Below are 12,838 nucleotides of genomic sequence, written 5' to 3'. Positions count from 1 at the left end.
CATGCTCTCCTACCGCACCCATTCATAAGAAACCTGTTTTTGCTTATATGGACCTATGCACATATGTGCATAACAGATATAAAAATAATTTTGAGGAATATTTAAACACACTCAAATTAAACCTTTCAAAAAATATTTTGAGAGAGGGCCATAACCTGCCCTCCTCCCCCATGGTACAATCCGACCAAAGGACACCGAATTTCTCAGTCAAGAACGTAGTTGTACAAATTTAGAAACAGTTCCATTCTGATATGATGAACACTTTCCCCTTTTTTGTTACCATTATGGTTAGACATCTTAATGCTTATTTTAAGTCTTTACAGAATCAATTTCTAAATCGCTACCTAAAATTAAAATCACAAGTCTGGTAATTATTTGGACACAGAGCATCATATTTACAGATCAACAACATGTCTTCAGAAAATAACCCCATGTGAAGGAGAAGCTCAGATGTGTATGTGGACTTGGCAAGCAGGAATGGGATGACTGGATCCATCTTCACGTGGGGGGGGGGGGGGACCTAACTTCTACCAATCCACAAATTATATCAGATCCAATAAACTTTGTTAAGACTCCCAAAATGACTTATAATAATATGAACAAGACAGGTACTGCCTGTCCTAAAATAATCGTGTGGATGCTTCCCCCTGTAATTACTGGATCACCAATAATGATCTACATTGGTGACTACAGCTCTCGGTCTCAATCTAAGAAGCAATATATAGCAAGTTAGGTAGTTGAAGCACAGTTACGAGCCGGGGATACAGAAAGCTACATTGAAGTCAGAAACACGTAAACTGGAAGACAAATGAAAACAGAAACAAAGGAAAAGAAGTCAAAGAGTCCAAATCTAGAGTTTTTGTACCTGTGGAGACTCATATGTGATGGTTTTGGTCTCAGTTTGGACAATAGGGACTTCCTTGGTGGAGATTTCTGTCCTTTGTGAGGCATCAGAAATTGTTACCATCTCTGTTTTTACCACTGGTGGCTGAGGTGGAAAGGAAGGGAAAAGTAAATTCTAGAGGTAATGAAGTAAAAGTGTTTAATGGAGCCTTCAAAAATAATTGGAAAAAAATATCCAAACACGCACTCATGCACAAGAGTATAGGTAAACAAAAGATACAAAAGAAAGACACTTTCCTTCAAACATCGTAGTAGATGCGTGTGTGTGTGTATTCTTCATATATATATATATATATATATATATATGGAGAATAAGCTAACATTATGGCTCCCTAAATTATGGTACACTTCAAGTTACCATGGTCCCAATTACATGTCAAATGTGGCATGGAATATATACTTTAGCTCTGGGGCAAGTTACCATAAAATGGAAAAGAAAGCAAAATGGAATGAACTATGTGAAGTGACCAGTCTCAATTTTTACTGCGTTTTAAAGAACCACATGGTTTATGTGAAGGCTGTCTTTAATGGCCACATCAGTTAGGGAGATGAAGAGTTGCCCCTTCCCCCCAAAAGGACTCTTCTACTGACAAAGATACTCCACTTTCGGAAAGAATATCTTCAGGTATGATTTTTTTTAATCACAGTTGTCTAAAACTCGCAGTGCTTCTTCTGTGTTACATAAGTTAAGACATTATATCTGGAGTTACTCCGCCAACATGGCATTAAGGCTCTGAACAATTAAAACATTAAAGAACAGGGTCACGGCATTGTAGTCTGCAGAGCATGTATGTTTAATACAACACCAGACCATACTACTACCAAAATACTACAGTTCTTTTTCTGAGAGAAAATTCCCAGATGTAATAATTTAAAGAGGAACAACCGTCTATTAAATGCAGAAAATAATAAGAGTGTTTGAAGGCTCTTGAAATGTCTTCTCTGAAGTGAAACAGGAGGTTGACAAGTAACGTAGTAAAAATCCAATTAATTATTTCAAGACAAAGTCACTTCACTATTTTCCAGCCCATCAGAGAAAGCAAATATGGATAATGCCTACATCATGGGCATTTAATTTTAGAATCGAGAAAGTCTCATGGACGCAAACCCTCCCTCAATGTAACTTCGACTCTCAATTCAGAGACACTGTACCTCATGACCAAGACTTAATCTACCAGGAGTGTGGAAAGTTCTCTTTCTTGAAGAGAAAATGTTAAAGACTCCTATCCAATGTGGATAATCGATAAAACAGATGATCAACCTGCAAATCATCCAGAATGGAGGACAGGACAGAATGAGGAGAGGATCCTCCTCTCGAACAGTCTAGCCTCTGGCTGCCCACAAGGAAAGAAAATGCTCTTCACCGATCCACACAATCCCAGGAATCTAAAACCAGCAATCACAGCGGTATTCGAGAAATGTTTTTTCATCACTGCCGGATGCTGAACTAAGAGCACCATGGTAATCAGAACCAGCTGCCATCGCTAAAAATCTAAAGTTGAAGGGAGAACGAGCCAGAAGGTCAAACCCAATCATGACAACAGCCGCGCACACACTCACACCGACCGTTTGTCAACGATACGTATACAATTTTCTCATTAAACCAACGAAAAAGGCATTTAGCACGAGGAAGCAGTGCAACTAAAGACAAACAGTTGAAAACATCCAAAACATGCAAAGAAAAATTTAAATGTGGAACGAGAAGGGGGTTGGCGGGGGGGGGGGGGGGGGGGGGAATGGTGTGGCCGTTGGAGGCAAGTTTTACTGTGTCAGGTGCGTCCAGGTGCAGTAAAGAAGCCAGAAACCACGAACCGAGCTGGCAGAGAATCAACAAAGCAGTGCTTTCCCCCGTCCTCCCAGGAGAGACAAAGCCCGGAATCTCGCTGAAAACAGCCGGAGGAGGATTGGGAGGGCAGGAGAAGGAGGAAGGCAGGTGGTCTCCACCTGAGAAACAGCTCTAGAGTTTAGCTCCCCGCTCGGGGTCTCCCATTTACCTCGGAACAACAAATAATTTGTGGCAACACATCAATGTCAACATGAGACACCTCTCCGTTAACTTTATGCTGCTCGTCCTCTGTTTCTTCGCTCATGTCTTGCTTAATAGCGCCTTCGTTTACACTCTTCTCTGCAGATAGCTTTGGGGCCACTACCTTCTCCCGGATCACTGTTTCTACTGCGCTTACACTGGCACCTGCTTGTCTGCCTGGGCTGGCTTCTGGCACTGCTTCCTCCCTCTCTACTACCTTGGCTGCTCGGCCGGCTTCTTCCTCCACCTCTTCGTCATACTCCTCCTGCTCTTCCCTTATGGTGCCCTGGGTCACACGGTGGTGGGGCCGGTACTCGCCCACGTCTTCCTCCTCCTCGCTCTCGCTGCCGCTGCTGCTCTCAGAAGACAGGGAGGTGGAGTCTTTCTGCGTCAGAGGCTCCACCTTACGGGTCTCCCCAGGACCACTCCCAGGTGATAGCTCTTTACCGTTCATTTCTTCTGTGATTACTCTTTCGTCTTTCCCAACCTCTGCCTGCTGCTTCTCCTCCACTACATTCAGAGTCTCATGTGAACTCTGTACGGGGAAAAAAAAACGGATGAGGGGAAACAAAAATATATGAATAAATAAGCACGACGGAAACCAAAGTTAGCTGATGGTAGGTTCATGGCATGGAGAGAAACAAAAGATGATTATGATGGCTGACTGAAAGGGAAGCGGGGAGAACGTGAGGGGAGTCGGAAACATCGGGCAATGGTGTTAACATGGAAAAGGGGAGAACCTTAGCAGCATCACTGGCTCCAGTGCAAGGCCCTTCTGACTCGGGAGCGCGTTTCTGCGGAACAAAAAGCAACCGAGGACACAAATCAATAAAGTTTTACACCGCAACACCCACCAAAACAAACATCTGACACCGCGAGGACAGAACAGCGAGAATCGACAGCTACAAAAACCTTTGCTCAAGGTCACGTGAAGGACAATCCACACAAATGCAAAAAGCTTACGAAAGGAAACGAAAGCACAAAATTGCCAGCATCCTCCCAAAGAAGTAAAATGCTTTTTATTATGGTTATACCTGTAAGCTCTACTTATTTAGTCGAAAAGGTAGAGAGGAAAACGGAATTGTACCAAAGCCCACTGATTATTTTAAAGTGGAAATTGTGAAACTTCTAAAACCTGTTCAATAAACAGTTTTGACTTTAATCTGACTATAAAGCCTGGCCTGAAACCCTGATTCCTAAATGAATATAGCACTAATGAGATGGCACCTTTATTTTTTGCTGGCTCCTTTAAAAAACAGCTATAATGGGCAAAATTATAGTGGGTCTCACATAGCTATTAACATAAAAATGTTGTCATTTCAGAAATGGTTATTAACCTCCCCAACTACATTATAGGTTAGCAAAAGGGATATTTTAACATTAGGGTGGATGTCAATGATGGCTCCAAATGTTTTCTTAGAATTCAACTCCTCCAACTAGCATCTTTGGAAACCAAAATGAACCAAGTTTATTATCGGAGATATGTATTCCTGTCCCCTGCAGACATCTACCTCTTGGGAGTAAATTTACTCTAATTAAGTAGTACAGTACCTAAATGTTTAATAAGTGCCTGTTGACCAAATACATTAGTGATATAAAGGTCTATAATCACCAGTGTAGAAACTCTTACAAAGGAGTTTTCAAAGCTTACGATTTTCCTTAAACTTATTTTAAAACGGGGGGTGGGGGAGGGTGGTGACGGCTACTCTGCATGGGCAAAAATGAAGCCTGGCTAGGCTTTTTAACATTCAGGTGACATGATAGCCTGTGATCTAACTTAAAAGTAATTTTGCTAGAGACAGTAGCCCTGCTTATTGAGATGGTATCTCCACGTTGAATGGAGCAGGGCAGTGCGCCTCTGGACCATCGGGGCAGATGTGAACCCCGTTCCGAAGCTACCAAGGTACTACTTGGGTTGGAGCCGTTTCCTAGAACAGACAGCAGCATCCCACATTTATCTGCACCAGGGATATGGACAACAACCATGAGCAAAAGGCCCTAAAAAGGCACACTTCTGACAGCACCTATCAGGATATACTCACTCTCTCTGATCCGTGCTGTTATTCTTAGATGCATAGTAAGGACATGTTTTCACTGCCCCAAATTAGTGCCATGTAAAAATTATGTTACTGACAGATAAAAAAAGATATCCTCCCAGCTTTATGGAAAACCCAGAGGTTTCAGATATTAAACTGGAACTCTCTGAAACTCTTTTGATAAATAACATTTAACTGTAACTATAAACTTCTTTATCAGTAAAGCTATCCAGTGATCAGAACATTTCTAAAGCAGACATTCCATTATTGTGATGCCAGGTCAGTAAATTATTATTATTTAACCCCAGACAGCCAGATGAGTTCTGCCCAAGTTCAGGGAATCTCTTAGGGTCATTCCAAAAAATGAAAATAATTATTTCACTGAGAATGGCAAACGTTTCATATTTGTGGACATAAGCAGAATGGTAAAAAATAATCAGCCATCAGAAGATGCCTGAAAGACATTTAGGCTTTAAAAACTTTTCTGCAGAACATACTTAGCTTCTACTAGATTGAGGGTTTCCTTTCACAAAACAACTCAGACTCTGTTCCTTAGTGGTTTTAAAGGATTCTCTGAATTTAGGCAGATTTTGGGGGTGGGCAGGGAACCAAAAGCCGCAGGAGAAACATCCAATCTGTACAGTTTTCCCACATGTCCAAATTCAGTCATTATTTCTTGAATGTTTCTCCCAGGAAGAGTTAATTTTACCAATGAAAGCACCGGAGAGAGGGGTTCCTAAATATTCAAAAAATAAAAATCACTTTTCATATGTGGCTTTCGAAAACAGGGGAAACAAAGTAAAATGCACCTCTGGCAACCGTGAGAAGGGCGAGGAGGAAAGCTTTTCAGAAGGCGCATTAGAGCTCACAACAGTGCCCTCTGCTGTCCAAGTGGTGGCTGAGGTGAAGGTGGCTTTCATGCTACCAGAAAAGCCCTTTTCACTAAACAAAATTGACATTATCTCCTCTTCTAGGCTCTAGAGAGGTCAGAAAAGGAAGAGCAAAGAATTAACAATAAGTCAGAACAGACAGCAGTGACCTATTGAAAGAAAGGAAAGGTTACACAAGAAAGAATCACAGAACAGCACAAACTGAAAGAAAGGCGAGGGTTCTGCGAGATTCCAGCAGGCATATGTTGGCGTTTTGCCTAAATGCCAGCTTTCCACTCTGAGATTCTGATAGCTCTAACCTACGGGAACCAGCTCAAATGCCTTGGTTTATCACTGAAGCTTTATTTACAAACTGAGCACAACCGATCTACCCACACACCGAACACTTTCACGTATTCCTGAAGTAGCTACTCGGCGTCAGCCTCTTTCTGCACAGAACGGTCTCCTCGCTGGCCCCTACTCTTGCAACACGAATTCCTGTGTAAGAGCTTGAATGACCCCCACCCTCCTGCCTCCCTGGGCACACTGGGCCCTGCTAATTTTGTCATCTCTCTGAGGTCCACTTGACATTCCGTCTTGTGCACGGCCTTCCCTGCCCACGCTAGCTCCCCCAGGGTGACGTACCATATGAACGGTCTGTACAACGTGTGCTCTGACAGCAACCCACGGAAATCCCTAGACACGCTAAATATGCCATGGAATGAAGAAACAGTGCTTTGCTTTGTTCAGCAAGAACCAGGTAAAGAAAAAAATTCTCAACAGGAAGACAGACTCAGAGGCGGAAATTCAAGGGAGTGACGTGAAAATCACCTGTCCCTGAAAAACCACAAAGGCACATTTAATGTTCACACTGTGGTCCTTAAACAGGAGTCCCTAACCTGTGTGAGGGCACAACAGGAAAGCCTGGGACTGTCCCGGGTACCTGTAATGCCAACAGTAAAGAGTCACCATAAAGCGAACGTCAAAATTGTGTAAGAATGCTTCCTCAAAAACCTGAGTGCTCCGAGAGCTTAAAGATGAATGAATGAATGAATGAATGAATGGCATTTCTGAGATGCCCCTTGAAACAGTACACTAAGAAGGGTGAGGAGTAGGGACACTGACATGAGGTGGGTGTGGTGCAGAAGCACTTGCAATATTCAGGAGAGAAAAAACATCTTCTAGGTTAATTCAGCTTAATTACAATCTCCGTAATTACACCATCCCTCTGGGTCAGGTGGGTAGACAGTGTCCTTCCCAGTAAGAGAGCACTGGGGAGTTCAAATAAGTGCCATGCATTTAATTATTCAATAAAATATCTTCATAAGTACCTTAAAACTACAGTCTATGGAATCTCTACTGGACTCATGAGAATTTTTTATACAAGCATATAATTCTTACAGAAGAGGATATATAATCGTTATTTACTAAATGCAAATGTATTACATTAAGTGATTTGGTTTCCAGCTTTCTCCCAAAATCATATTCAAATTGAAGTCATTTTGAAAGCTTGCTGTATTTATTTTTAGACAAGAACTGTTTTTATTTTCATCTCTAAAATCCATATTCTAGAAATTTAGAAAATTTGGTCAAATTAAGGCTCTTCTGCATAACTTTTTATTTCACACTCATTAAGGATTACAATTTAAAGACAATCAAGAAACCCTACAAAATCAGTAGCAAAATGAAGATGTGGCAAAGACAAATTGAAAAGATATTCTGTTGCAAGTCCAAACACTCCAGTACACTTAACTGCTCACACACTTTCAACTAATGGTAGTGAAATGTTATTGGTGGGGGATGGGGGTTACAATGTAAGTGGCCAATAAATGTTGGGTGGATGGATGGCTGTAGTTACAACCATCCACGTACATGTCAAATAAGAATATATTTTCCTGCACATGCTAGAGAGGAAAAAAGAAAAAAAAACACACTTCAAGTATAAATAAACCATTTGGGAGTGGAAGAGGGTCAATTCCAGATTGAAATTTCACGTAAGATCATTTTAATGTAAGTTCTACAACAATTAGTGAATGATTTCTATTGTACATGGTTTCTATTGTACAATACTAAAACCATGACAGCCAGGAAAACAGTAATTTTAAACATCTTCACCCAAATCCCAATGTTTCCTACTGCCAAAAGTACAAAGGACATCATTTTAAGTTGATCAGATGGTGCCATCTGACTCGCTTCTGCAGGATAAATTTTCAAAACTATGTAATATTTCACAGCATATGATATTAAAGTCATTTTTACATGAAGAGTCTGACAGGCTTTGGATTTCAGGTTAACCTTTCAAGTATATAAATATGCCACTTGGTTTAGCTTTATGACATTATCTTTCTCATTTGCAGTGCTCTGGAAATATTTCATCTCAGCTACACCTCCAATGCCTTTAGGGCAAGACTTCATTTTCCATTTATTTTGCCTCCTCCCACTGTATGTCCTGATGAATGCTACGGTCTACTGATTAACAAAATCAGACTTTGTGGAACAGGAACACATTTTCCTTTTCGCTGATTTCTGCTCTCACTCACACCCACCTACGACCCCATTCCTCATCCAGCACCAGAGAGATCTCTGTCCCCCAAGTGGGACTAGGTTATTGCCCAGCCCAAAGCTCTCCAGTGACTTCCCATCACTCCTACTCGAATTCCAAATTGGCAGCGTGGTCCTTAAGATCCAGAGTGACCTTCTGACCTGACTTTTCCTAAGCCCTTGGCCTTTGGCCTTTCAGTTCCTTAAACTAGTTCCTGTCTGGGGGCTATTGCGTTTGTTCTTCTTTACACATAAAAAGAATCTTCACACGTCTGTCCCCTTCTCATTGTTAAGGTCTCAACTCAAATGCCATCTCTTCCTGAGCACAAGAGCAAAGTAGCCTTCCCGATCACCTTGTAACACAGCACTGTATTTCATCTTCTTAACACTCATTTCTTAGTACCCTAGAGTTTCTAATTCCTAATTAACAGATCTCCTATCTCCCCCACTGGACTCTAAGCACTACACTCCCAGCAAGGAGCAAGCTGGCCAGCCAGCTAAGCGAAATTAGTAGAAACAGAAGATTAAGAATGTAAAAGCAATGGAAAGCTAACTTCCTTAAGTAGTATCAGATATTTCATATATGTAGGGAGCACAGAGATCAGAGGGGCTGCACCAAAGACACCAAATCTTTTCTCCCGTTAAAAAACTTAAAAATGAAAATCCACAAGGCTTCCAAGTGTCGTTAGTAAAACAGTAACCTACCTCACACGTAATGTGTTAGTTTAACACCACCGCAGCGTGCACAAGTGTTGTACTAACGGTGCATTTTCACACGAGATCATGGTTTCCCAACTGTCAGCCACATACATCAAAATCAGGGGTCATCTACCACCCAAACTGGTTGATATGTCTGCCTTTTAAGTTGTGGAATGTCCAAATAAAGTACTCCTGCAGGGCGCTTTTTCTCACTAGTGATCCCCTCTTTCTACGCACAGAAATGAAATTTTTTGAATGCTTGAAAATTTTTTTTCAAAAACATTTTCGGTTGATACATCAGAAAAAAGGAGTATCCCATGGCCGTGGACAGAAGTACGAGGAAAAGGGGAAAAAGCAAGCGGAGATCCAAGGATGCAAGGTGAACACCTTGTCTGCCTCCTGGACTTTTTCTTCAACTGTCCGTGTTGCCGCTCTCTGATGCTTCTCCTTCACGGATAAAATATCCTTGAAAAGATGGTCTCCTTTGCTCTATTGTTTTAAACAATAGACATAATCAACAGATAAGACAAGTACATTACATCTATAGCAACACAGACATAAAACAACCGTATGGCTCAGCAGGACAAACCAGATGAAGCGGCACATAACGGGGGACAAAACCTTAGCATGTCATCAGACATGATTTCTCCAGAAAACACAACACTCTACAGCTGACTGCTGACACATGGGCACTAATAGCTCCAGGAAATCTGAAAATAACAATTTAAGTTGTTGTATATACAACTTGATGAGCCTCTGGTGTTTTCAATCTTACTGTTGCCCTAAGTTTTTTTTTTGTTTTTTTGTTTTTTCAGTTCAGCAATGGTTTCTGCTTCTGCTCTTGTAGAACTAGTTTCCTGTCATGGTCACAAACTTGGAAATTTAAAGCAACTAACAGCTTTGCCTTCTTAAGAAAAAGTGAATAAAAATAGCATGAGACTAACGCAAATGCATACACATTGGGTAAAATTCAAGCCAGACTAGATAGATGATGAATTAAGGAGAAGAGAGGGCTGTAAGGAAAGGGGGAAAGATGAAATTGTCAGCTAACACCTTTATACGACTTTTTAAAATAGCATATTTAAAATAGTATAATCAGTATTTCTTCAAACACGATAAATGAGTCCATGAAAGTTTTTCGTTGGTAACAGATTTTGGAGCATTAGAAAATAAGAGATGTAGATAAAAACGAATGGAGAAATAAATTGAGACTATATTGTAAAGGCAATACTTATATTGGTGGTGGGGAGACAAACCACGGAAAGAAAAAGAATGAGTGTGGAGAGACGTTATGGTTGAAAATCCTTTTAAAATACTAGTCTACATTTCATTACTAAGAAGCTTCAGTACTAAATCGTATTAACATTTTGCAAACTTTCAACAGAGCTCATCAGCTTTCAGAGCTAAGTTTAACACTTTATCCTCACAGTAAATACCTTGTAACATTCTAAATATGATCTATATTCCTCCGCCCCTTTAATGATTAATTATTGTTTAGTAAACTCTTATTTCAGTCGTTCATAACAAAAAACCTTAAGGCAACATAGTAATGCCAGTTTCTAAGTCACCAATATGACATGTCATTACTACTAATTTACTTGAGTAAAAATAGTGAAAGTACTTTGCAACTTTCAAAAAAATTTTAAAAATCATACAATGTACTAAGAACGAAGTCAATAAGTATTACATTGTTAATATTTAGTATTTAAAAAGTTGTTAGCAATTACATTAAAAAAAAAAAAAAAGAACATTTCCTAACTTCCTGAGAATCAACATAGTATATCAGCAACCTGAGTTCTACTGAAGAGCTGGAATGAGACATATAGCCAACAAAGAGCTAGTGACATACCCCTTGTGTCTGTAGGGACAGAGGTGTGATACGTCGTTTTTCCCATTCATTAGGGCGCGGCTCAGGTGTGGATTCCATAAAATTGCGCTTGAGTTCACTAATGCTAGCCTGATGTCTCAGTATGTCCTCCTGGGCCTTATCGAGGTCCTAGCAATATGTAACGTAATAAAGGGCAGAAATCCAAAAGGAAAAAAAAGAAGAAAAGGAAAAAGAAAAACCCAGCAGGACAAAAATAAAAAAACCAAAAAATAAGACAGAGCAAACTTATGATTAAAAAAACATAGTAAAGCAAGAAAAATGCCAAGTCTCAAAAGCCATATTATCACCTATGAATATAAGGAGTTCATCAAAATTGGAAAATAAAGCCAATGTGTAATTTTTTTATGGTTCACATTTTAAAAGGTTCTAATTTCTTCTCTGTTTAGAATTTTTAAAGAAATAATTATTAACATTATCAGAAGGACGTCACAGAACTACTGGTACTCAAAATGGCTAATGACCTTCTTCCTAAAAATTGGACTTAAAACGCAGCCTATGACTTTGTTCCTGCAAATTTACCTGTCTCATGAAGGCTATCACTACAGCTGCATTCTGTGAACATAGTAAATCAAGTAAAAAATAGAGAAAGGTACTCAGAAGCACATTTGGCTTGAGGGGAAAGCCAGACCAAGATCATCAAAAAAAAAAAAAAAAAGAGAGAGAGAGAGAGAGAGAGAGAGAGAGAGGGAGAGAAAGAGAAAACCAAGGGTTGACTTTTTCCAGGAAATTCTAGCAATGGCTTTTAACAGTTAAGGAATAAAAATAATGGCTTCTAAAGGCTGCTTCTGTTCAGCCTCTCTATAAGAGTGAGCCTCCCATACGGTTTCATGTGCTTGCCAAGCACAATTGTGAGGCCCAGTCACCCCACATACCAAATGGTCCTTATTCAGAAAGAGTTACAAGAAAAACTGCCAGGTCAATTTGCACTGGAGCAGGCCCTGACAAATGGTATTGGTGGGAAGTTTTAGGTTGGCCCCGATAAACTGTATTTGTGGGAACAAAAGGTAACTAGCGTCCAGGAAACAGTGTTAAGTGAATTTTAAATGTTTTCTTACATTTCAAAATCACAGGGCCACCCAGGGATTATAGCTTCCATCGCACTCCCAGAGGAACAGGTCATGCATCTGATAACATTAGATAGTCCACATTCATGCACAAGCATCACAGCTCATCTACGAGCTTCTGTAGCCATTTGCAAAAACTCATGATCATCTAAAACTCTTTGCATGGCATGGGAAAATGACTGTGGCTTGAGATCAGGCACATTTCTTGCATTTGTTCGAAGCAATGTTACATATTACAGTTGAGAGCATTTTAGTAAGTTAGGCAAAACACATTTCCAATAGTTATCAAAGCTGCCAAAAGCAACCAGATTAGTCAGATTACTGAGAATTGCAGTTCTCCAAATGAATACGTCGCCATTTTACTATCATAAAATAAGGGGGAAAACAGAAACACGTTCTCGTGTGACACGGGGAATATACTTTACATACCTAATTGGTTGCCTGGGTTTTCTTTTTTTTGCCCCCCCCCTTTCTTTCCCACTCTCTGTTTAATCAAAACAATCCATTAACATATTTTTCAAATGTAATACTTTAAGTGGACCACATTCCTAATTGCATGGATTTTAGCAACTCCCCCACTCCCCCAAATTGTGAATACAGATTTAAAGCCATTTAATGCCAGATCAACACATATCTGTTCTGGTGAATATATATATTAAGGATGGGGTGTTACTTGGGATTCTATACCCCGGAGATAACCCATTAGGGAGAGAACAGATTTACCTGCAGAACTTCAGTAAGAGTAATAGATAAAAAATTTTACTCATTCGATTACACAGAACTTTTTTTTCCCAGTTGTCACTTTGAGAACT

At 40.1% G+C, this 12,838-nt stretch overlaps 1 protein-coding gene across 24 annotated transcripts in view; it reads right to left on the bottom strand.

The window, feature by feature from the left end:
* Positions 1-12,838, bottom strand: part of EPB41L2 (erythrocyte membrane protein band 4.1 like 2) — a 219,046-nt gene that overhangs the window by 24,525 nt on the left and 181,683 nt on the right. For 7 of the 24 annotated variants that reach the window (XM_027056891.2, XM_027056890.2, XM_053222244.1 and 4 more), the window contains 5 exons: positions 10,924-11,070; positions 9,462-9,563; positions 3,670-3,723; positions 2,898-3,464; positions 866-988 (listed from right to left, as the gene is read on the bottom strand). The exons of 1 other annotated variant lie outside the window; for it this stretch is intronic. In XM_027056891.2, coding sequence (XP_026912692.1) covers positions 866-988; positions 2,898-3,464; positions 3,670-3,723; positions 9,462-9,563; positions 10,924-11,070 — 993 coding nt within the window. Of the gene's footprint in view, positions 1-865; positions 989-2,897; positions 3,465-3,669; positions 3,724-5,774; positions 5,943-9,461; positions 9,564-10,923; positions 11,071-12,838 lie in introns of those variants that run through there. 16 more of the 24 variants (XM_053222245.1, XM_027056905.2, XR_003419351.2 and 13 more) reach the window with 15 other exon arrangements.

This window comes from Acinonyx jubatus, chromosome B2 (genome assembly GCF_027475565.1).
Source record: "Acinonyx jubatus isolate Ajub_Pintada_27869175 chromosome B2, VMU_Ajub_asm_v1.0, whole genome shotgun sequence".
In the NCBI taxonomy this organism is placed as follows: domain Eukaryota; kingdom Metazoa; phylum Chordata; class Mammalia; order Carnivora; family Felidae; genus Acinonyx; species Acinonyx jubatus.
Note: the sequence above shows the minus strand (reverse complement) of the source record. Positions and strands in the feature narration are given on the sequence as shown.